Genomic DNA, 25,712 nt, shown 5'->3' with positions numbered 1-25,712 from the left:
CCAACTAGTAGCCAATGATAGACCTCGCCTCCATGAAGTTATTCAAGCCCCTCTTAAAGCCATCCAGGTTGTTGGCTGTCACCACATCTTGTGGCAGAGAATTCCACAAGTTGATAATGCATTGTGTGAAAAAGTACTTCCGTTGGTTGGTCCTAGATTTCCTGGCAACCCATTTCATGGGATGACCCCTGGTTCTAGTGTTATGTGAAAAGGAGAAGAATTTATCTCTATCCACTTTCTCCACACCATGCATGATTTTATAGACTTCTATCATGTCTCCCCACAGTCGTCTTTTTTCTAAACTAAATAGCCCCAGGTGTTGTAGCCTTGCCTCATAAGAAAGGTGCTCTAGGCACCTGATCATCTTGGTTGCCCTCTTCTGCACCTTTTCCAGTTCTACAGTGTCCTTTTTTAGATGTGGTGACCAGAATTGTACGCAGTACTCCAGGTGTGGTAGCACCATAGTTTTGTATAAGGGCATTATAATATTAGCTGTATTATTTTCAATCCCCTTTCTAATGATCCCTAGCATGGAATTGGCCTTTTTCACAGCTGCCGCACATTGAATTGACACTTTCAATGAGCTGTCCATCACGACCCCAAGATACGTCTCTTGGTCAGTCACCAACAGCTCAGATCCCATCAGCGTATACTTGAAGTTGGGGTTTTTCGTCCCAATGTGCATCACTTTACACTTGCCAACACTGAACCTCATTTGCCACTTTTTCGCCCACTCCCCCAGTTTGGAGAGATCCTTTTGCAGCTCCTCAGAATCAGTTTTGGATTTCACTACCCGAAAGAGTTTGGTATCATCTGCAAATTTGGCCACCTCGCTGCTTACCCCTGCTCTTGTGGAAGCAAATATGAATTGTCCCCTTTGCCAAGCAGGGTCTGCCCAGGTTTGCATTTGAATGGGAGACTACATGTGAGTACTGTAAGATATTCCCCTCAGAGAATGGGGCTGCTCTGGGAAGAGCATCTGTACGCTTGCATGCAGAAATTTCTACATTCCCTCCCTGGCAACTCCGAGACAGGGCTGAGAGAGTCTCCTGCCTGCAACCCTGGAGAAAACACTGCTAGCCTGTATAGACCATATTGATCTAGAGCAGAGATTCTCAATGTTGAGTCCTCAGATGTCATTGGACTACAACTCCCATAATCCCCAACCAAAGGCCATTGGGGCTGGGGATTATGGGAGTTGAAGTCCAATAACACCTGGGGACCAAACGTTGAGAATCCCTGATCTAGAGGGACCAATGGTCTGACTTGGTATAAGGCAGCTTCCTATGTTCCTAAACATGGTGGGTCGCTCGTTTGAATGCTTTTTGATGTGTGCTGAGAGTATCCCATGCATAGAAAACTGGCATGTCAAGGAGCAGGATTAAGCCTAGACTTTGCTCAGACATACTAGTTTTCTATGGGCAGGGACCTTTTTAAAGCAGGGTTTGTTTCCTCGCACGAGCCTTCAAGCATGCAGCATTTGCTTCCATGCTGGACTGCGACAATCCAAAGAAAGCATTTCTGTTTGTACATATAACATTCAGATCAGCTCCTAGGAAAGCCTCCAGCACATGAAACAGAGCTGAGCAGAAAAGGGAACATCTTGACGGAGAGCTCCCTGGAGAGAGGGGGGAGGGGGAGTGAGTCCCCCTTAACTCTGACAGATGTGGGGCCTCTGGACAATAGGATTAGTCCGTGGCACGTGGACTTCTCCCAGTCCGCTTTGAAAGGAAGACAATAGGCTGACATCTCCCTGCTCGGTTCACCGGGGGTCACTCACACACAGGCGTGGTATGCGGCAGCAGGTCACTGGGCAGGAGGCTGCTCATTCTGCAATCTCAAATGCTGGCTGCTTTGGAGGGGGTGGATGATGGGGGAGGGCATGCCGGAGGGTGGGGGAAGCACAGGGATATTTGTGTTCAGTCCCCCCCCATCCCCCAACCCCAACTGCCAGCATCTTCTCATTGGCCAGTCCCTCTCCCGCTTTTGTGGCTGGCCAAATGGAGGCCGCAGCCTGAACCTGTTGGGACCATCTGCTGAGGAGTGGGCCAGCGAGTGCCGCAACAGACAGATTGATGGGCGGCAATCTCTTCTCCTCGCTCCCTGCTGAGCACCCCAGTCTGGAGACGGGACATCAGCCATCCACCGGCTAATGAATTAATTAGTATTCCTGGTAATCCCAGGCTCGCAAGGGCAAGGCTGTGTGAGACGACGGAGTGTGTGCGCCTGGTGCTGGCATGTGGCGGGAGAAGTGGGCGCCTACCGTGAAGAGCCCCAAACCAGTAATTACACACAGTGGGGAGGCTGGCGCGATCTGACGGAAGCTCCTAATGGCGGCAGCAGCAGTGGGGTTAATGGCAATTACATGCCACCCGCTACCCACCTTTCTGCTGTCAGCTGAGACAGTCATGACAAAGTGGAATTCATGCTCATATCAGACAGGGTTTTTTTTTTAAAAAAATGTGTGGTTTATGGTTTGTCTCACTTACCTGAGTGATCTCAAGTGGTGTCCTCTGTGTGCAGTGTTTGTTCTTGTCTCTGGCCCGCTGTGATCAGCCCTGCTGTGGACATTCTGCAGTCCCATGCACGCGCTCACACACTCTCTCACACAGAGAGAGAACTTAGTAGAGGGTACAGAATCCATCACCCTGGAAATCTCAGGGCAGATGTTCTGAGTGATGACTGGCATATGAAGGGATGGCCCAAGGTATTGCAGTGTCTAACACGAGGTGCCAAATGCTCCCTTGCCCTTTGACCCTGGTGGGGCCTTCAAAATAGATCCTTGCAAACTTTGAAAGTGGTGCAGGGGGAAGAGAGGAGGGAAGTTGGCCAACAGCTTCCTCTGCTCTCCTGGGTGCTTTCCAGATTAACTCCTACACCAGTGTCACAACCTATCTGCTAAGTGTGCTCCCATACTTCCTGTGTTGTGACACCGCGGCCCCTATGCTATCAGCAGGGTGTCGTTCACGTTTCAGATGCCTTGTTTCGGATTTTATCGCTGCGATTTAGTGCTATAACGTTGTGTGTCCATTGCAAAAAAGTAGCTGTATTTTCCTGTTGTGGAAGAGTTTCCCCATTGTAGATTCTGGGGATCGGTTTCCATTCGATCCTGCCAAGCCGAAGCATTTTACCACAGTTGTAGCAGGTCATCTGGAAAGCGCCCTGCTGTTTCTTGCAAGCTTTGCAAGTGGGTGTGGGAGAGGTGCTCTGTGCAAAGCTTGCCAGCGTCATTTTGGTCCCAGAGAGTTGGTCCAATGGCAGTGGTGGGGAGTCTATTGGCTCCAATAATCTGCCACTCAAGGTGACTGCCTCACCTTGCCTCATCTACATAGATATAAATAAATAAAATAAAATGTCTCCCTGCCCCCAAAGGGCTCACTTTCTAAAAAGAAACATGATGGACAGGACACCAGTAACAATCACTGGAGGGATGCTGTGCTGGGGATGGATAGGGCCAGTTGCTCTCCCTCTGTAGTGGTTTCCTTGAATCCTTCTGGACTAGGACTGTGGAGACCCGAGTTCAAATCCCCGTTCAGCCATGAAGCTCAATGGGTGACTCTGGGTCAGTCAATTCTCTCTCAGCCTAAGCTACCCCACAGGGTTGTTATGAGGGCAAACATTTAAAAACCATATACACCACTTTGGGCTCCTCAGAGGAAGAGTGAGATATAGATAGATAGATAGATAGATAGATAGATAGATAGATAGATAGACAGATTTCAGGGACAGGGGGACCAGCAATGTGATTATATAATGCCATGCATTTGTCTTACTAAATATTAACAGGGAAGAGAACAAAGGGATGCATGTTTTTGTTTTCAGCAGCAACCACACATTACCCATAATACAGGACTGCACAACTTCGGTTCTCCTACTGTTTTTGGATTGTAGCTTCCATCATTCCTAACTGCAGTAGCAGGGGCATAACAAGGCTGGAGTGGGCCCAGAGACAAAATTTTAAAATGAGCCCCTCGCTGACACACACACACACTTCACATGTGACTTGCCTCGGGGGGGGGCTCGAGGTGTGGGGGCCCCCAGGCAGCCAACTCCCCTTGCCTAATAGTAGTTACGCCCCTGCGCAGTAGCCAATAGTCAGGGATTATGGGAGTTGTAGTCCATCAACTGCTGGGGTGGGCCAAAGCTGTTCAGCCCTACCCTAATTTGTACTTCCAGCCTCAGCCTCCACTTTGGAAAAACAAGCTGCTAGACCTTGTGGCTAGGTCAAAAACATGAGAAGCACATGGATAATTCCTGATAAAGATGCCAGATGCAAGATTTCCAGTACTAAACAGGTGGGACATCACTGTCCTGCTCAGTAGGTACCCAATATATTATGCCATTATATCTGCTGATGTCCTTGTTTCGTATAAAATATACAAAACATTGACCTTAAAAAAAGAAAAGTGTAAAGTACATGGGGTAATTTGTAATGGGATTGAAATTGCAGTAGATCCTGCCTTGTAATGAAAGTTACAGGAACTGAATATCATCTCATCCCATAATGATCACTTGATGACGATCACTTTGAACATCTTAGGGACATAGGAACATAGGAAGCTGCCATATACTGACCATTGGTCTATCTATCTCAGTATTGTCTACACAGACTGGCAGTGGCTTCTCCAAGGTTTTGGACAGGAATCTCTCTCAGCCCTATCTTGGAGAAGCCAGGGAGGGAACTTGAAACCTTCTGTTCTTCCCAGAGCAGCTCAATCCCCTGAGGGGAATATCTTACAGTGCTCACACTTCTAGTCTCCCATTCAAATGCAACCAGGGCAGAGCCTGCTTAGCCAAGGGGACAAGTCATGCTTGCTACCACAAGACCAGCTCTCCTCTCTGTCTTCATTTAAGACAGGGTTTAGCCCTAGAATCCTGTTCCAGTTACGGGACTTGGTCCTGGAATATGGGGACATGCACAGATGGTGTTAGAATCCCAGAAATGTAGAGTCAGAAGGCACTTTTATGTCTTCTAGTTCAGCACTCTGCTCAGAATGGGAATCCACTGTAGCAATTTTCTACTGAGTAGTCAGAACAATCTCCCTCCCCCACATGGGATTCAAGGAACTATCGCCCAAGAGAGTAGAGAAGGGGACCTCCGGCAGGCTGAGCTCCAGCACCTCTTATTATAGACATTAAAGATGTGTGTGAGGGACCCACATTGCTGTATGGCTCATGGCTCATTCCCTACTCATGGTGCCTCACTTTCATCAATGTTGGTCCCCCCACTCCTATAATAAATGTCCTATCTCCAGAAATGTAAAACCTTTGACTCATTCAGCTTTGGGGGCTTTCAAACATGTAAACCAAACAGGCTGTGTATGTAAAATCAGTGACGACCCCTATGATCAGGAATATGTTTTTTAAAAATAAAATAAAATATGCAGGTAGCCACGCTGAATGTTTTAGAAACAAATCTGAACCAAAACCACATCATGTGACCTTTATTGGCATCCACTGAGAGTCACAACATAGTGAGCTGGCCTTCGGGCTTCACACAGAACTCTTCCTCAGGCTGGATAGTAGAAGAAGAAGCAAAGGTGCAAGGGGAGAAAAGAGAAAAAGATGTACAGGTTCTGGTGGAAGTTCTTCTGAAATATATGGCAGTCTGAAAAGAGGGATTCAGGGAGCTCTTTGCAGATCAATGGTTAGTTATGTACCAAGTGCAAAAGATTTCAGGCAGCACCAAAGCCTATGACAATGAAAAAGAAATATCACTGCTACTACTGCTACTACCACCAATATTTATATACTGCCATTCAACAAAAGTTCTCAATGTGATTTATATAGAAAAATAAATCACATACCTCACTTTGAAAATAAAGCTGTTATTTAGATTGAGCTCTTTATTATTCTGCTTATAAAGCACAATAAAGCCAATTGGTTTGTTTTTATGTCTAACCAGATTGATCTTTAAGCAATACATAACAGAACTGTACTTAGGCCTTTTTCCCCAGAAGGAGTTCATTTGAGCCAAGGCTCACTAGGGTTTCACATTTTTGCGTAGCCGAGTTTGGCCTTGTTGCACATGAAATAATGGTAAAAGTAAAGCACCTTTGGGCATGTGCAGAGTGTCTTTATCTCAGCACTGAATAACCACAACTAAGCTCTCACAATGACCAGGGCAGAGGCTTCCAAGAGCTCCAGCACCTCTTTAGTTAGAGACTAAGCACTGTTCCCCAAGAAGCAGAATATTAAAGAACTAAATCCTCTGAGCCTTGCCACCCTCAACTGTCAAAAGGTGTGGTGTGGTGATGATGATGGTCACTAGTTTAGATTACTTTAAAAGGGAATTGCACTGTCAATGGCTAGGTTTCATACTGGCTAAGTGGAACCTCCAGATTCAGAAGCAGTATATCTTTGAATTCTGCTGCTGGGGAGCAGCAGCAAGAAAGGGTTATTGTCTTCAGGTTAGCTATGCTTATTGGCTTCTCAAAGGCATATGCCTAGCCACTGTGGGATGTGGGATGCTGGACTACATTGACCTTTGGTCTGATATAGCAGGGCTCCTCTTCTGCTCTCATTTATTTAATTTATCAATGTATTGATTGTTTTTACATTTGTATTCCACTTTGCCTCTGAGGAGCCTATTAGTGCTTAATCTGAGCCATGACTCAGCCCCAGAACCTGTTCTGAATGCTAGTTTTTAGCTCTGGAACACCTGCAATAATCAGAGGACCTCTGAACATGTGCAGAGTGTTTTTCAGACACCAAGTGAAGACAGCCTCCCCTAGAGCATTTGGCTTCTAGGTTAAAGATGGCGAGCTTTTTCGGAATGCTAAAGCCCCAGCTCTTCTCACTTCAGAAATGAAGCACTGCTTAACTTCAGAGTCCAGAAAGCAAGCAGAACTCAAGAAAGAAAAAGGAAGTTGCGTTTCTCTGCACAGGAGGTGTCACTACAGACTGCTTTTGCCTTGCCTTCTCTTTCTTTGATTCTCTCCCAAGTGGGAGGAGCTCCGGCGGGGTTCAGCCAAGCAGAAACCGCCAACACCAGAAAGCTTTCAAAAGTGTCGAGATCCCGAGGAGTTCGCCAAAGCAGGAGGAGCTGCCCGGAGAACTTGTGGTTCTGAAAAGCCCACGGAGAAGGGATACTAATTTGGTTCCAAGCGGGCGAAATCGTGGAGAGGAGAGGAAGAACAGGCTCGACAGCTGGGACCTCGAAGAGTGCTCTTCCCAACACCAGCCTGTGCAGTGGGAGAAAGAGGGAACGGAAAGGAATCGAAGACATCCCGAGACCTAAGGGAGAGAGGCGGCGCTACCGTAAGCAAGGAAGGGAGCTGACCACAGTCTCTGGTGCTGAAACATCCTGGCGCCGGCGGAACGATGTTCGAAGCTAACTGAACTTTTGTTGACTTCTGTTCCAAGCAAGGAGAAGGTGGTCAAGGCTGCCCTTCGCCACGGTAAATGTGAGTGTGGTGGGTTGGAGGGGCCTCTTGCTAAGGGGTGGATTAAAGCATTGCCAAGAGGCATGCCATGTTCGGACAGTGATGGGGTTCAGAAAAATATTTTAGTTTAGAGAATTTATAGTACCACCTCAGTTCTGAGCTCCCTAGAATCTCCACTCCATATGCACACACTGAAAGTTTGGGGGGGGTGGGAGAAGAGGGGGGTGGGTGGGACTTTAACCAATCTTTATTAACCCCCTTGATTGTGAGTACAAAAGAGGGTTAAAAGTTCATTAAAGTGTAATTAATCCACATTAATCAATCTTGAGGATCTGCCCTAGATTATTCTTGAGCTCTGTCTGTTCCAGCCCACCAGATGTATAATTAAAAACACTTAGTGCAGATTAGATACCCTTAAGCACACTTCTTGGGTGGATACATATAGCCCCCTTTACCACACATGCTGCCTTGCATTTTCATCTATGTGAGTTAAACCCACTTTACCACTTGTCAGAGGTGATCAAGCTATCCCAGGTGAAAGAGCTCACTTCATTGCTTGCATGGACTATAAGCCGCATGATTAAAATGCAAGGAAGGTGGGTTTCCTCATGTCTTTCACTGCCTGTTGAACAAAAGGCACCATTCATATAAAACGGCATGACCTTATATAAGTGATGCAGATGTAGAGTAGAAGATTCTAATCTACATTCATGCTTGCCAGCATAGTACTGATAAGGTGATATTCGGAATGAACTGATCCATGGGATTATTTCTGTGTGCTTCTAGTCAGAGCCAGTGTGGTCCACGTAACAGAGGGTTGGGTTTCCCCCCAGCTTGTGATATATGGCTCTCTCTCCCGATTCATAGCCCTGTTTGGTGAGCTTCAAGAAAGCTGCTCTCATGATATTCATCTGTAAAGCGGGAGTAATGATGACTTCCCTTAAATACTTGTTTTGAAGATATCCGAGGAAAAGAAATGCAGTTATCTACCTTGAGTGTCAGGGATAAGACAGGCTACATTTTTTAATTTATAGCCCCAGCTGTTGCAGCTGCAAGATTCCCTGGAGAATCCATCACTGACAGACACCTACTCAGCCTTCCTTCTCAGGAGTGGTGCATCAGCTGGTAACCTCCAGGCTTGACTATTGCAATGCACTTTATGTGGGGCTGCCTTTGAATGTAGTTCAGAAACTTCAGTTAGTTCAAAATGCGGCAGCCAGACTGGTCTCCGGGGTAACCCGGACAGACCATAATATACCTGTTTTAAAACAGTTCCATTGGCTGCTGATATGTTTCCGGTTAAAATACAAAGTGCTGGTTATTACCTTTAAAGCCATGAATGGCTTAGGTCCGGGCTACCTTAGAGAGCACCTTCTTCTGTATAATCCCCATCACACATTGTGGTCATATAGAAAGGTTCGTCTCCAGTTACCACCAGTACATCTGGTGGCAACTCGGAGCTGGGCCTTCTCTGTAGCTGCTCCTGGCCTATGGATGGAATGCACTCCTGGCACATATCCGTAATTTAGGCTTTAAGAGAGCCCTAAAAACTGACTTGTTTGGCCTGGCCTGGCAAGGTTTTTAAATCGTTTTAAAGTATTTTTAATTGGTTTTAAATGGTTCTGAACTGTTTTTAAATTGTTTTTATATGAAGCAGTGTGTTTTAAATGGTGTTTGTTTTTGTGTTCCTTAAACTTGTTGTGCACTGCCCAGAGCCTATGGATAGGGGGGGTCTAGAATTGTAATAAATAAATAAATAATAATAAATAAGTAGCAGGTGCTGCACACACTCCATGTACAGCTTGCTCCAGTGCCTCACTGTTCTTAGACTTTGGCACTGTTTCTTGGTATGATATCCAACAAGTTTAATACAACTTGAACCTGTTCCCCACCCTTGGTAATTGTTGGAGAGAGAGGTAGAGCATATACTTTGCATGCAGAAGGTCCTAGCATCAGTTCCTAGCATTGCTTCCTAAAAGGATCTCACACTGCAGTGCTAGGGAATACCTCTGTATGTGCTCTTGGAGAGCCACTGCCAGTCTGAAGAGATTGTATGAGACCAACGTTCTGAGTCAGTATAAGGGAGTGTCCTATGTTCAGCAATCAGCATGTGTCCTTGATCCTCTTGACAGTCTTGGATGTTTGGGGAACTGCAATGAAGTCTTCTGCTGTTCTGAGAGCTAGATATGACAGTTTCTTCAGAAGGGGAACTAGAAAGGAGAGTGAGTGGGGCAATAATAATATAAAGGAAAACTATGGATTCCCCTATATTTCTATGAATCAAAATGAGAAAAGATGTTTCCAAGAGCTGAGAGCCCACACCACAGCCATTTCAAATAAGAGAAATGTGATCTCTCTTTCTGTGCCCTTTGGCCATGTCCCATCTGGCTCTGCTATACTCAGACTTCCCCAAGTGCATTGAGAGGCAGCTCGTAATTCTCTAGGAATATTAATTAGATGCATCAGACCTTCAATCTCATTGCAAAGGGAAGAAAGAGCAGTGGATTGGAGCCTGGAGTCAGAGTGCTTTTACAGCTCTTTCCTCCCAACAGACTTGCTCCATCACAAGGTGTCTTTTAAGATGCAACCTGGTGCGTAGGGCAAGGCAGGTTTGGGAAACTGGGGTTCAGATCCATTATATTCGGGTGGGAAGACTAATGCTGAATGAGTCATCAGTGTACAGGATGGCCCAGAGCTTTAGATACAATTGTTGAAGAATCTGCTCTTGGGAAACTGGGCAGGGAGGATGGAACAGCCCAGAAAATAAATCTAGTATAGTTTCTCTCTTAAGACAGAAATCTAACATCCTTTGCATGCAGTTGTTTTGGGGGGGACGGAGACACTGCAACTTTAAAAAATATTACCAGTAAGTGAAATGGAATTTTGCACAAATCTGAAATTTGGCAAACATTTCAGAATTTACCTTTATATGCTTTATTTAAAGAAAAACTCACCTCACCTTCTGGAATCCTGAAGCTTTTTATATTTTTGCTTTTCAGGTTGAACATTGAGGGATAGTTGTTTTAAAGAAATGTTCATTCACCCCGCAGATGAATTTTGAGGCAATAGTTTTAAACAAACTGTCAAACAATGTTCAATGTCAAACAACAAACAACATTCTTTTACACCTTGATTTCTCCTTCCCTAAACCTCCTGAATTCATAACGGGGAACATGGGTGTAAGGGACTAAGATAACCTGTGCTGATTATGGCAAGCAACGTCAGATATGTAGATTTCAAGTTAGAAATACAAGCTAGACATTTCTCTTAATGCTCATTGTAAAGATGTGTGCCTGTAAATTTTAAACTCATTGGCTGGGACCTAAGGAGTCATGCAACTAGCTCTGCACCACCAAGGGATCTTTCTCAAACAGCAGCCCCTTATACTGCATGGCAAATCTCCCTTGAAACTGAAGGGACCTTGAGCACCAGTTTGTTATATGTCATGTGGGAGTCTGCTGTTCAGAGAAAAAGAAGTCAACAGTCCCACTAGGCTAATGCAAACACCTGAGCACGTGTCCTGGACCTTGTTTCTTGCTCTGTCCTGAGTACAGATGTGAACAATTTTGGGGTGAGATGTGTGTACAGTTCTCATGGTTCACATTTCACCTTGAAAGTGGCAATTTAAAAGAGCAATCCCTGCAAGTTCCGTGTGTGTGTGTGTGTGTGTGTGTGTGTGTGTGTTTACAGTCACTGTTCCACTCTAATTTTTCAATGCTATTTAAAAAAAAAAATTCTTAGCTAGTCATGGATTGTGTACTGGATGGGATGATTTCACTATGCTACTTGGTCAATCAGGTCTGACTATGTGCTGATGCCATTAAAGGCAAATGAAATCATTTAGAGTGAAGGTAATACACTGCTTTCTGTACTGGTCACATGGGTGTTCCTAGCCTATCAGGGACCACTCTAACAACTAAACACTTAGTTTTGTATCCATTTTTTGCTTTAATTCCTGAAAAGGTACATAAGGGCATAAGCATTATTCAATGCTGGTGAATAGTTTTGTAATTGTGTAATTACAGTTACACAATTCCAGTCCATCCCTAAGACACTTGTTCTTCCTGTCAAAGATACCTTTAAAATTCAGGTTAGGAGAGTCTGCTTGAGATTTAACTTTACATCAGCTCAAGTAAGTTGCTCAATGGATAACTTCACAAAGCTTGGGCATATGAGGGAAATAGAAGTAGTCCATAGCCTCAGACAGAATTCCATATGTCATTTACTTCAAGGCACATCCCAAGGAAGTTCTCCCAATCCCAACAGCATCACTGACAAATACATTCCCGGACTTATCTTGAAAGACTGCAAGGCAGAATAATTCTATAGCTAGAATTGCCAACAAATTTTCCATAAAATAAAATTCAGATTTAGTTGGCCTGGCAAAATAAACATTTGTAGGGACTTCAAAGGAAGCTGAAAGCAGGGTGAAAGACACAGATAAAAGAAATGTCTCCAGAAAGTTTTAAACTTTGTAATATACCACTAATTTCATTTTATGTTTACCTAAAAATTTTTTAAGTTGGAGTAGCTATAGAAATATTGAGGAAGTTGAAGGAATTTCACCAAACTCAACAATATTTTGCAGGAAGGTTTTGCAAATCTCTCTCTTCAGCTAGTGTGGACAGCTTGGTCCCTTGCTAAACTGTTTAGATTTTGGAAGCTATTCTTCATATTCAGTCTCAAGTTGCATCCTTTCTTTGAAAAATGAAACCCATTGTTCCTTGTTCTGTCTCCAGAGGACACAGTGATCAGTTGTTCTCCCTCTTCATTCAGGTATCCTTTGAAATGTTTGAATACTGAAAAACATGTCTTCCTTCCACTTTCTTTTACGCAACTATGGCACATGTCCTTTGCCTTCAGCCTCTCCAACCTGTTTTGCATTCTGGACTGTCATCTTCACAGCTCTCTCCTGAATCTGTTATCCTTTTCAGCATCTTAAAATCAGGGAGTTGGTGCATTAACAATTTGGGTTTCATTCTGGTTCATGTTTCTCAGTAGTTTCTCTCTCTTTTACTTCTGGAGTAACTTTTGGCATTTTGTCTTCACTTCACTTCTAGCTTTAAAAAGAGGTTCGATAGCTGGTTCAGGCATATTGAACAGGTTTTGTTGAATTGGTTAGATATATATTCATGCAGAATAATGTCACATGTTTTTCCTACACATTTAATTCCAGTTCTGCAAAGTGCATACGACAACTATTTAGCTTGAGAAACAGTATGCATTATTTGGTAAAACTGTTTATTTTTTAATTTTTAAAAGGGTTCAACAAACATAATGCACATAACAAGAGACGTAAGTTTTGGGCGGTATAAAAATATGTTAAACAAGCAAACAAACAAACAAATAAGAGAAAAAATAGGAAAATGAAACAGTAAGTCATTTCTGCTTTTGAGTTTCGGGTTCAGAACCAGTTCAGGTTCTAGGCAGATAAGAGGTTTTGGGTTCAGTTCAGTTCACTCTGAACCAGTTTTTGGGTTTGGGTTAGATTCAGTTCAACTGTCTGCTTAAAATTCAGTGTCCAAACTCCAGCTCAGTAATCCCAAGGATGGTTTGTCAGTGCCCAATTCAGTAGTACCATTATTCTGAGTCTTGGGTATAACTTTCTTTCAAATGTGGGCCTTTGAGCCACATAATCACATTTCAGTTCAAACTTGGCAAGGGGCGGTGTGTGTGTGTGTGCGTGCACGCCATCATGGCAGCTTTTGGGGTAGAAGCAAGAGCTACAAAGCATTGATGGGTCTGATCCTGGCAACTGACAGCACAGCAGAAGATGGTAAAGGGCTCGAAGGGTCAGGGAGGAAGCCTCAAAAGGTGGACACATCACCCTGGCCCCTGGAACTCCCATAATGCACCACACAAGTGCGCGGTACATTATGGGGATTCCCCTGATGCCAGCCAGGAGCCCCGCGGTCTCCCAGGCCTGGCTGCAAGCTGTTGAGGCTGGCAGATGATTTAAAAAAAAAAAAAACAGAGCTAAGAGAGTTCTAGTTCCCTGAACCCTGTTTAAGAGGGTGGCTTGCTTGGTGGGCTTGCGACCGAAGGGTCTCTGGGATCGAGCATGAACCTGGCGGTTCTTACAATCAGCCAAGACCGGGCTTGGCTTTCTTAGCCTGGTTTTGGCTGATTGTAAGAGCAGCCCCTGTTTCTGCTGCAGACAGTGAGTGATTGGAGCTGGAAGGCAGAAGAAGCCTATAAAGCCTCAGTCAGTTCTCAAGGTGGACTGGGGAAAGAGCAAACAGTGGCATCCAACCCAGTGATACACTAAGAGACTGCTGCCACTGAGAGCTTATGGGGTGGGGTGGTGGATCTGATGCGGTTTCTGGCAGAGGTCAGCACTGTACAGGCAGGCACATCGTGATAGCTGATTGGCTAGTAGCATGAGCATAGGCCATGATGTCAGTGCACTGGGCACTTCTAGCCAATCAACAGCCATGCATTCATACAGTGCTAAACTAGCAGCCCTCATGTCTCCACTGCCACCTTGCAATGCCCACTGGCAATGCTATAGGATGCCCCTCAATCACTGCTCAATGGTGATGAACTCTTTCCACCCAATGTGAGTTACTGACCCATGCCCAGAGGTGCACCTAGGTAATTTTGGTGCACTAAAGGCCTTTAGAGACCTTACCCCACCCCGGTTGTAAGTTAAGCATCATCCCCTTGACACATGCAGTATTTTTTACACATGGGTTCTTGAGGGCACAAACAGCACCTCACAAGAATGTAAGAAAATAAAACAGGTATATTTATGCAAATATGCATTAGCAGAGACATTTAAACATGCAACTTAACATATTCCCATCCCACATATTTATTTCCCCACTCCCCCACCCACCTCTAAAGCATAGGTCACACTTGGCTGCCCGGCTGCCAGGCACAGCAGTGACCACACCACCCAGGACAGACTAAAGAGGATTTTGGGGGGCCCCAGGAGGTGCGGAGGCCCTGGACCTTGGCCCAGAAGTCCAGGGGTAAGAGCGCCTCTGCCCACGCCAAGTTGGTTTATGGCCTGAGATGAATCTGAGATCCCCACATTGGCATGGCTTCACCCAATCATGCTAATGTTGGTAACCCACATTAAACCTAGATTTGAATGATTGTATGAACCAGACCAGAGTAAAATTCAAGGAGAATTAGTATTGCTTGAAAACAAAGAGGCTGTTCCCACGACCAGTAGAAAACAGGCTAAGGGCGGCCAGAATGGTTTTGGCTGGTCATGTGCCGCAATGGGAGTTGTGCGGTTCTTGGCAGCAAGCCCTTCTAAATGCCTCTCCCCTTAAATGAGGTAAGTGGAGTGCATGCTCTGCTAATCCAATCTATTTGACTGTGTGCCACTGTGGCGTAGCTCCGTGCCATGGCAGCTCACAAGGAGATCCTTGACCGGGAGGCTACAACAAGCCTCCTGGTGTTGGGGGCTCCCCAGAAGACCCCACACATTTGTGCAGGGCATTCTGGGACTTCTGGGGGCTGGGAGGCCCCCAATCCCCGCCACCCCTACTAGCTTCATGCCGTAGCCGGTAATTGTGTGGGTGGCTGATCCGGCCACCCAAGGCTAGCTGACTGTTCGTGTGTGGGGAGAGTGGGCTTGACCCACTCTCCTCGCCAAACCCCTTACGGCTCTCCACACTGCTCGTGTGGAGAGCCTCATTATCTTTAGAATTTCAAGGGACAAAATGGTTTCTTCAAGATTAGCAAAAATATTCGGGGGAAGTTGCACAAATGCTTAGGTTGTTACTGAATTTTACTCAGAGCAACATTTGAATCAAATATGGAGGTATATATCGCAAACATCAAGAGGGAATTTCAATTTATCTGGCTAGCAACATTTATTGGAGGTAATTTCACAGATGCTTAGAAGCAGGTAAAGAGCATGCTCTAACACCTATCATGTCCCCCTACCAATCATCTTTTTGCTAAATTACAAAGCCTCCAGTGCTTTAGCCTTTCATTGTAAGAAAGGCACTCCAATCCCTTGATCACTTTTGCTGCCTTGTTCTACACCCTCTTCCAGTTCTGTGATATCCATTTTGGGATAGAATGGTACATGGTGGTCCAAATGGGCCATCTAATAGCCTTTCATATCAGAAAGGCCAAGCTGTGATTGATCCTCAGGGCCACCTTCTTCCACCCTGCCTAATACTTGATCAGTGTCAGGGAGGGTTCTACACAGAAGCCCCTCACGGTGTCAGTCTGTCATGGGTGGTGCTGAGACTACATTCCTGTTTCTGTTGTACAGGAAGACATGGAGAGGTTCATGGGATCAGTGATGTCCACAGAAGAATAGATCAGTGTGGAGAAACGTGTCCCTGCATGCAGAATCTGCCACTGCCAGTGTGATTACCTGCACTCTTTTCAGGAGGTCATGGCCACAAATATTCCTCAGCTGAAGCAAAATCTGCCCCCACTGAGAGGTATGCAATTAACAGAAGCAGTGGATACTACTTCCGTTTTGTCCTCCAAATGCACCTCTTCACTTTCTCCCATGGAAGAAAATAGATTGTACTTAGGAACAGAGGATGAGGCAAAACACCCCATGACCCCATATTTTGTGTGGGCTGGTCACCATCACAGACCCAAAGGGTTAGTGCAAGATGTCTCTTTGTGCAGAGCAGTATCAAAATTGGTAAATGGTCCATATCTGCTGTGCGGTTTTTGAATGAGCAATTTCAAACTCAGAATCTGAATCTCACTGTGACTGAGTGTGTTTGTTTTTACCTCAGAATCCAAATGCTTTAGACTTGCTAATATCTCTTGATGATTTTGATTTAGGCAGGCTTCAAATATGAAATCTCATTATGAGGCTATGAAAATCAGGCTAGCCTCCACTAGCCCGATTTTCTGTAATCGTGAGAACCACCGGGCTCGGCTGTGAGCCCGGTGGTTCTAGAGTGGGTAACCCGCTCAAGTACCCCTCCCCTAAAACCAGGTTTGTGGAGCGAGTGCTCCTCAAACCCAGTTTTCAAGATCGTGAGTAGCTGTGGCGTGGCTCTGTGCCACACTTACTCATGAGGAGACCCCCAGAGGGGAGGTGAAAAGCCGCTTCTTGGCTCCGGGGGTCTCCCCAGTATGCCCTGCATACTCATGCAGGGCATACTGCAGCTTCCAGGGGCCAAGTAGCCCCCAGCTCCCCAGCCCCCACCGGCTCCGTCACGGAGCTCTCTCACAGAGCTGATCGTGAGACCCAGCTCAATGTGTCAGCTTTCCAATACTATGTACCATTGCATGTTATCTACTCAATGCAGTCAGTTAAGAACATACCACACATGAAGAGAATCATGCAGAAAATATCAACATTTGCAAGAGAGAATTTTCAGGGGAATTTGGGGGAGTAAACTCATTTAAGTTCAACTTCAAACACATCCTGCCTGACATAATGATGGAAACTTTTCTAGTAACTTAGAAAGGAAACATAAAGGCTTATGTGTAGACAATGTAGTGTAGAAAGAATATGAGCTGTAAAAGATGTTCATATTTGAAATGAGCACTCCACTATCACCACTACACCACAGACTGGTAAATGGTATCATGGCCATAAGCCCCAGATCATTTCACTGCTAACTTTAATTCTTCCAAGTCAATGTGTTAGCCAATTACATTATGGATAGTTTTCCGTATCTTGTCCCATTAGTGAGAGCCTTACTTGATGATTCTAAAACACATTGGGGCTATTCTCATGATCAGGGAAAATTGGGCTAGGAAAGCCTAGCCCAATTTTTCCTGATCGTGGGAACCACCGGGCTCGGCTGCGAGCCCTGTGGTTCCTAGGCGGGTAACCAGCCTAAGTGCTCCTGCCCTTAGCCCGGGTTTGCGGAGCCCGTTTCCAGGGGTCTCCCCGGGCTTAGCCCGCTCTCCCCCAGTTTCAACAAAAGCGGGTCTTACGGATTGTGAGACCCGCCTCATTCATTCATTCATTCATTCATTCATTCATTCATTCATTCCATTTCCATACCACCCCATCCAAAGGCTCTGCCAACAATTGACATTTGTTGGATCTAATACAAGGGACCTCCAGATGTTGCTGAACTACAACTGACATCATCTCCAGCGACATTTTTTTCTAGCAGGGGACTGTGAGAGTTCTAGTTCAGCAGCATCTCTGTAGTACCACAGGTTGGGAATTAGTGAGCCGGGTCTCACAATCAGTGAGACCCGGTTTTGGAGAGTGAGCAGGGACAGCGGGCTAAGCCACACACGAGCAGGGCAGGACTTACTAATAGGAAGCCCGCCGCGGGAGCCCTGGGTGGCCAGATCGGCCACCCACACGATTGCTGGCTCCGTGACGGAGCCGGCGGGGGCTGGGAGGAGCACCAGCATGCCCTGTGTGAGCACACAGGGCATGCTGGTGAGACCCCTGGAGCTGGGAGGCATCTTTTCACCTCCCCTCTGAGGGTCTCCTCATGAGTAGCTGCGCTGCGGAGCAGCGCCATGGTTACTCACGATTAAAAAAACCCAGGTTAGCAGAGCGCTCATTTTAGGGGAAGAGTACTTAGGTGGGTTAACTGCCTGGGAGCCACTAGGCTTGCCTGCGAGCCCGGTGGCTCCCACGATCAGGTAAAATTGGGCTAGGTTCCCCTAGCCCGATTTTGCCTGATCGTGGGAATAGCCCCGGTATCTTGTCAGAGAGCTGGCAACCAAGATCCAGGGTCACCCACAATACTATGGGGGATGGGTTTGCCACATTATAGGAACATAGGAAGCTTCCATATACTGAGTCAGACCATTGGTCCATCTAGATCAGTATTGTGTACACAGACTGGCAGCGGCTTCTCCAAGGTTGCAGGCAGGAATCTCTCTCAGCCCTATCTTGGAGCTGCCAGGGAGGGAACCTGAAACCTTCTGCTCTTCCCAGAGCAGCTCCATCCCCTAAGGGGAATATCTTACAGTGCTCACACTTCTAGTCTCCCTTTCATATGCAACCAGGGTGGACCCTGCTTAGCTAAGGTCCCTGCTTCATGTTTGCTACCACAAGACCAGCTCTCCTCCTTACAGACCAGCTCTCCTCCTTACTTTAGATGGCAGACCTAGTCAAAGCAGTCCAGGAAACCCCCCCCCACACTCATGCCCCCATGTCAGCTTGCTGGCCGAGAATTAGCCCTCTCATGAGAGGGCAAGTTCACTGGAGAGGACCAGAGGCTACACGAACTTCGGATCTCCATTGGAATGCATCCTCTTTTATATCCTGCTCCCCATGGCAATGACTCATACCTTATAACCTTTCATTCCTCCCCCTACCAATTATATGTTAACTAGCTATACCCACGTGTGTGTCTGAGCAAGAGCTAGTTCTCAAGACCACCACTGGCACTGAATAACTTGTAGGTGGTATATGGGGAGGTGCATGCATATTAAATGCATGCACCTTCACTTGGCATGTGGTGGGCAGTGCCCTGCATGCTTTGGATTTTAGTGTGCTGCCACAGGTGCATCTTGTTTCTTCCAAAGAAAGTACTAAAGTTCAGTTCCGAGCATACCAGCAGCTGCACACAGCCATCATCATGCATGCCATCCGCAGGCTGAAGTCAGTGTGAGTAGCAACTGCCATGCTGCTGGTCATTATGATGCATGTCCCTACATTATGGCCAATTTGCCAACATTAGCATCTTCATAATACAGCTTGAGTGGATCCATGCAGTGTTCGTTTGATTGTCTTATCATGCACTCAGTTCACAACTCAAAGCTCCACTTAGTCATGTCTGCAAGTGAACTGAGGGTCATACGTTCAATAGATACTGAAATGCCCAGGTATGAAAATGTGGCCATAAATCTGTACTTTGGCTGGTTGGGTGGGGGAGTGGCAGCCCCAACTTTATTCTACAGATAGATTTGCCTCACTGCCCCCCCCGGACCCTGCTCCCTCCCACCCTCTCTATGTCCCTTAGCTGTGTCCTGGCTTCCCCAGGTTCTGCACGGTCACTCAGCAGGGTTCCATTTGATATGCTAGTTGTTGCTCAACTAGACATGCCCACATTAGTGTTTTATCTTTTCATTCTGGAGACAGCAAATCTTTACCTCCATTCTTAATATTAGGTATGTTGTTCACTAGGCATGCAAATAGGTCTGAGATGAGGGCTGAGATTGGTGTAATCAATGCTGATGTTGTGAATATGAGAATGGGGGTGGCTAAGAGGGTGGGATACAATGATAATGGAGAATTGAATATGCTGTAAATGAGGAAAATGTTGAATAAACTATTAATTTTTTGAAAAGTATTAATAGATAAAGGGGTGGGGGGAGCAATATTCTTCCAAGCAATTCATAGTGAAAGAGAAGTATTTTGAGGGGTAAAGTTGCAGGTTCCAAAATGCAGTCTATATCCTTCCCCCTCCTTCTTAGCATTCCTGTAAATGGCAAAGCTGTGAGGAGGAGAAGGCAAATAGACAGATTCACAAAGGGGGGGGGGCATTATCACAGCATCTTTAGCAAAGTCAAATCCTGCCTTATCCCATTAAGCACAAGACAGCTTGCCAAAATAAAATTGAGCAATAATTATGAAAAGTGGGGTGGGGCGACAACATTTCACATGATAACAAAATGGTAATAATTAAAATCACTACAGGAAAACCACAGCAGTAAAGGGACAGCAGAGAAATAACCCCAGACCCCCTGGAAGGGCTGGCAAAATGAAGCAGCCTCACTCTAAGGGCCAAGAAGAAAGTACCTTGAGGAATGCATCTCATAGGCAAAGAAGGTGACTCCAAGCCCTGAAATAGGGACGAAAGAAACACATGACACTTCACCCACGTCCATAAGGCCCACATTACTGGTGCCCTGTCGAGCCAAGCACAACTTACAGACCTATGTATTGTGACAGCCTAGCAGGTGTTTGACTATCTCCTTATTTTTGCAGTCCCAGGCAAAAAGTCATTAAGCTCGTTCACACAACCCATGGGCCTCGGGCTAGGGAGGAAAACAGGATCCCACCTACCATCCCCCACACGAGCATTGTTCCTTCAGCACGCTGCCATTTGTGTGCCAACATGAGCGGTGCTGCAGTGGTCACCCGAGGCGGGATCAGGAGGAGGAAATCCTCCCACATCCCATAATGCCCTGCGTGGGCAGTGAAGAGGCAGCCTGCTGCAATGCCTCTTCCCTGGTCACGTGGCAGTTCTCAGAACCAGCCCTACCCAGGCTAGCACTGCCTTACTTTTATAATTTCCCCCCTTCTAAACACAAAGAAATATTATGCAGGTTTAACTAAGGCTTTATTCAGAAGCCACTCCATTTTTTCCTCTCTTTCTCCTTTTCCTCCCTTTTCTTTCTGACTCCACCCCCACCCCCATACACTCTACAGGATCCCCAAACGTCCAAACAACAAAACACAAAAGATGACTAGATAGAATACAAAACCTACCTTGGTTGGACTGGTCATGAGAATGACCTAATTTTCCTAGCGGAAAGGGCTGATGCATTGCAGGCCTGTTCTACAGGGCTTCACTTAATATTTTTAACAACGTTTTTAGCACATCGGTTTCATCAATGAAACTGATTAGTTGCCCTATAATCGATATATCAAAGCCAGTACTTTAAGTCATGCCTAACAATCCTTCTCAGTTCCCACATCACTTGTTAGTATTTCCTTTATTCCACCCATTCTCCAAGGAAGAGTAGTGAACAAGTCTCTCTCACTACTCCCTTCATTTTAACCTCACAACAATCCTGTGAAGTTGGTTAGGTGGAGAGATGCCAGTTGGCTCAGGGTGGAGGTTCATGGCCCAGGGTGAAGCTCCCTGGATTTTGAGTCGGGATTTTAACCTGGGTCTCTCCAGCCAGAGTTTCTCAACTGTGCCACACTAGTCCTCAAAAAGCAGAAAAGCCCCATTGTCAGAGAGCAGATGTATGCCACTGTCTAGCCCACATGGGTTCCAGGGTAAGGTTAGGGTTGTTTTGCTCTAATCACTTACTAAGACATAATTAGGGTCTGCTTCGAGCCTGTAGGATACGCTGCCCATTTGCACAACAATTATCACTCTAATCCATTATACAAGCTCCATCAGGCATATTAAAAGTGGGATTTGCCACATTGGATGAAGTGACGGCCAGTTGACCGATTAGTTGGACAGCACATTTTCAACAAAGCTGCTTACACATTAAGCTTTATTAAATGAGTAAGTCAAGCTGACAAGCAGTTGATTATCATGAAGCCTGGGCTGTTCTTCCGCCGTGCTGCTGGAGCATTCATTATTCACCAGAGGTAAATGAGGTTACCAGAAAAGAAGCTCAGGTTATGAAAGTGCAGGCAGAAATCAGCATCTCTAACAGATATTGTACCTGTATCTTCAGAGAGCTTGGAATGAGAACCCTAGATATGAACTGAAAGGCTGTTCAGTGACGGATTCTAAAAGCATTCTAATGAGTACTAAAGCAAAGTTGAAAAGAACACTAAAAATATTCAATTCACCAAAGCTTTCCAAATATGTCATCTGAATGTGTACATAATGCAAAACATTGGATTTTGATTGTGAAATTTGAGCTCAAAATTCAGAGAACAAGGGAAGGATGTCATCGTCTCATTCTGCTTCTGAGCATCTAGAGGTTAGCAACAGTTGGAAACCTAATGCTGAACTAGATGAAATCTAATCTAGCAAAGCTTTTTTTTGATAGATGGTATGCAGTGTTGTTATGTTTTAGTAGTTTAGAGACATTTATATGTTTGAGTTGTTTGCAACTATCTTGACCCAAATGACCAACAGAAAGAGTAGACTAAAGATCCAATTGAATAAATAGTGAAGAAACTAAAAACCTATTGCTGAAAAACTCTAATCCTACTGAAGTTAACCATGAATCCCAGTGAAAGCAATTGGATTTGGGTTCATTGCTTGTTCTCTTTGTTTCAATGGGATTTAACTATGGCTAACTTTAACTAGATCAGGATCTCAAGGCATGGCCTAAAGCCATGTGAAACAGCAGCCTTGCTGAAGCTAAGAAGCTTTGGGTCTGGTCAGCCTGGTTTGGATGAGAGACCACCTGGGTACCCCATGGGTGTCTCCTTGGGTTCCAGAATGGGAAATTATTATTATTAATTATACATAAATAATACAATTGTTTTTTGTATTTTAACCCCTTCTCTATACAGTGTTCAAATCTGCAAAATGTTGAGATGTGAAATGTGTCCTGAAAAGTGTGAAACTTTTGGCTACCCCTCAAAGTATCTACAGACATTTTGCCTTAGGAAGATCTCCCCACACTATCTCAGATTTAAGTTTAGGTGCTTGCTGCTTCCTAGTTTTATCTTTATTGTTTTATTCTGATCTTATTTTTTATGTTTTCCTTGTATACGGCTTTAAGTTTTAATGAAAAGTGGGATAAACTTTCATTAAATAGATAAAGTCCATGCAGACCATAATACATGGCTTGCCAGCTACATTTCTATTTTATGTATTGCAAATTGTGCAGACCTGATCTGCTCTATGGAGCGCTCCAGACATTCTACAGACATCCACAGAAATGCTTCCTATTTCTAAAAACAGTAGGCAGAAGCTGCGATCAGATCATACAATATGCCAGTACAGCACAGTGTTTGTCTATAACGGCTTTTATTATTACTTTTCATTTGAAAAACATAAAGAGATCTTTCAGGCATTGGCATCACTGAATTTATCTGGGTTTGTGATTCTTGTTTTGCAGGGTAAGCAGATGGCCAAACTCTATGTCAAATCAAAAGAGATGGCTGAGCTCATATCTTCTCAGCCATGGATAGAGGAAGCACTGAGCTCCCAAGATGAGATGAAGGAAGAAGACAGCAGACAAGCTCCATATGGGATCCTTGCTGGCCTCAATGAAGAGCATGACAGCATTGAGGAAGAAGAGGAGGAAGAAGATGGTGGGAAGCCAAAGAGAAGGGGCCCCAAAAAGAAGAAGATGACCAAGGCCAGACTGGAGCGGTTCAGAGCCCGCCGGGTCAAGGCCAATGCTCGGGAGAGAACAAGGATGCACGGGCTCAATGATGCTCTGGATAACCTCAGGCGGGTGATGCCCTGCTACTCTAAAACTCAAAAACTGTCCAAGATTGAGACACTGAGGCTAGCCAGGAACTATATATGGGCTTTGTCAGAGGTGCTGGAAAGTGGGGAGACTCCAGAAGGGAAAGGTTTTGTGGAGATGCTGTGTAAAGGTTTGTCTCAACCAACCAGCAACTTGGTTGCTGGCTGTCTGCAGCTAGGGCCTCAATCCCTGTTCCTGGAGAAACATGAGGAGAAAGCCCCTGTTTCTGACTCAGCTGTGCCCAGCCACAGTTTTACCTACCAGTCTCCAGGACTTCCCAGTCCACCGTATGGAAGCATGGAGACACACCTTGTACACCTAAAGCCTCCCACTTTCAAAAGCCTGGTGGATCCTTCCTTTGGCAACCATCACCAAGACTGCACGTCTCCACCATATGAAGGTCCCCTGACACCCCCACTAAGCATCAGTGGAAACTTTTCCCTAAAGCAAGATGGGTCTCCAGACCTGGAAAAATCATACAGCTTCATGGCCCACTACCCATCTGTCAGCCTGGGTGGTACTCATGGGACTCATGGCCACACTTCTCATTTCTCAACTGCAATGCCCAGGTATGACATCCCAATTGATATGACCTATGACTCCTATCCTCACCATGTAGTTGGGGCCCAGCTCAATGCAATATTCAGTGAATAACCCAAGAAGGCAAAATGCCCATGATTTAAAGAATACAATGCTTTATAGAGATGCTATGATATATGTAGCAGTGGAAGGAGGAATTTTACTTGCTTCTGAGCTATATGAAGCTAAAAATGAGCCTACTTTCATGGGAAGCCCTTTGGAAAGAAAAAAACCTGCTAAGCATACCCAATTCCTTTGAGCCTAAATATATATATTTAGTTATGTTGATTGAAGGGCTTTCAGACCAGTCCCCAATCTTAATGAACATATCAACTCTCCCCCCCCCCGACCCCACCTTGTTTTATCACTTAGGACGAAGGCATTTGTCAAGTAGTGGGGCCAGTTTCGAAACAGCCTTGTTGCATTTAGTTCAAGTATATATTTCCTCTCAAGAGTTAAACTCTTAAGAAAAATGTCTCTGTAAGTCTGCAGCAGAAGCTGATTGTGGATGACACCAATTGGTGACCACGTGTGATGTCACTAAGACACCTTCCCACCAAATCAGTTTTGCAATGGCTAAATATGCATGTGGTGCTTTCAAAAGAAAAAGTGGGCAGGCTACCTGGTGCATAGGGAGGAGATGAAGACTCCCAGCTAGTTAAAAGAATTGCCAGAATTACCTGTGTTCAACCACAGGTGAAAAACCTGCTGTGGCTTCTATCACATTTCTGTACACCTTTAGATTTACATTGTGACCAAAATTATTCAGTACTTCTACACCAGTCTATAGGTTACCAAGAAATGTGATGGAAGGCTTATGTAAGAAGAGTTGTATAAGGCTTATATATATATATATTTAAATGGTTTGGGTTTTGTTTTTTATAATCATGGTTTTCAAATTATGAGGGAGTCCTCTCTAAACAGAGATTGTGGGAAATCCCTGAGAAATGATGCTCATCTTATTGTAAGTCTTTATGCTCCTCCCTTGAGATTCTTAAATGTATTTTATCCTAAGTAGGATACTCCAAATCTGCTTCAGATTTGGCTTTAGGCAAAACTGGGTGCCAACTCTAATGGAGATGTGCTAGACCATCCTCCTCCACAGAAAGTGCATTAATCTTATCACAGTTCGACAGGCTTGCCTTGAACTTTCCTGCAGTTGTTAATCCTCAGTAAGAATTCCCATGTTAAGGACAACTTGCTGGCAACCCTAATGGAAGTAGAGAGGTTACTAGATGTGTAAACTCCTTGGCCTCCATTTTTGTAACTGTCTGTGATCACCCTGCAGAAAGAAACGGGGGGAAAGAACAGAAATCAGGCACCACAAAGATTCTGCCTATTTGCCTCTCCTCCTCCTCAATATTCTCAATGTTCTCCTCTTCAACTGCCCAGAGATGCAAGTTTTGGGCAGTATAGAAATATGTTGAATGAATGAAAGAATGAATGAATGAATAGTCCTATGATGAGGCAGGGCCAACATGAGGCTATGCTGGAGATGAAGCACCATGCTACTTCCTCTCCAATAGGAATTGCAAGGCTTTGATCACCAGGGAAATACAATTACAAAGACCCTTCTTCTTCCAAACAAGCAACCCTGGTCTGAATTAAAACTTTCAGTCACACCCACACCCACGCACCCACACTCATGCACATTAGTTTAGAATAGCCAGAATTCTGCTATAGACACTCATGATACAATAAAATCTTGCTACATTTGGGCTGCATTCTCACTTCATTGTATTCTAAACCTTAATCCCACACGTG

The 25,712-nt window shown here is 45.1% G+C and overlaps 1 protein-coding gene across 1 annotated transcript; it reads left to right on the top strand.

The window, feature by feature from the left end:
• The first annotated feature begins 7,363 nt into the window (after positions 1-7,363).
• On the top strand, positions 7,364-24,023 carry NEUROD4 (neuronal differentiation 4). Its single transcript, XM_053298253.1, has 2 exons — positions 7,364-7,400; positions 23,013-24,023. Exon 2 carries the CDS (start codon positions 23,022-23,024, stop codon positions 24,021-24,023), a length of 1,002 nt encoding a protein of 333 aa, XP_053154228.1. The 5' UTR covers positions 7,364-7,400; positions 23,013-23,021.
• The last annotated feature ends 1,689 nt before the right edge of the window (positions 24,024-25,712 follow it).

This window comes from Hemicordylus capensis, chromosome 2 (genome assembly GCF_027244095.1).
Source record: "Hemicordylus capensis ecotype Gifberg chromosome 2, rHemCap1.1.pri, whole genome shotgun sequence".
Classification (NCBI taxonomy): domain Eukaryota; kingdom Metazoa; phylum Chordata; class Lepidosauria; order Squamata; family Cordylidae; genus Hemicordylus; species Hemicordylus capensis.
This window is presented reverse-complemented; position numbering and strand designations above follow the sequence as displayed.

Excerpts from the sequence above, each read along its gene's own strand:
- NEUROD4 (XM_053298253.1), top strand. The coding sequence starts at position 23,022 with ATGGCCAAACTCTATGTCAAATCAAAAGAGATGGCTGAGCTCATATCT.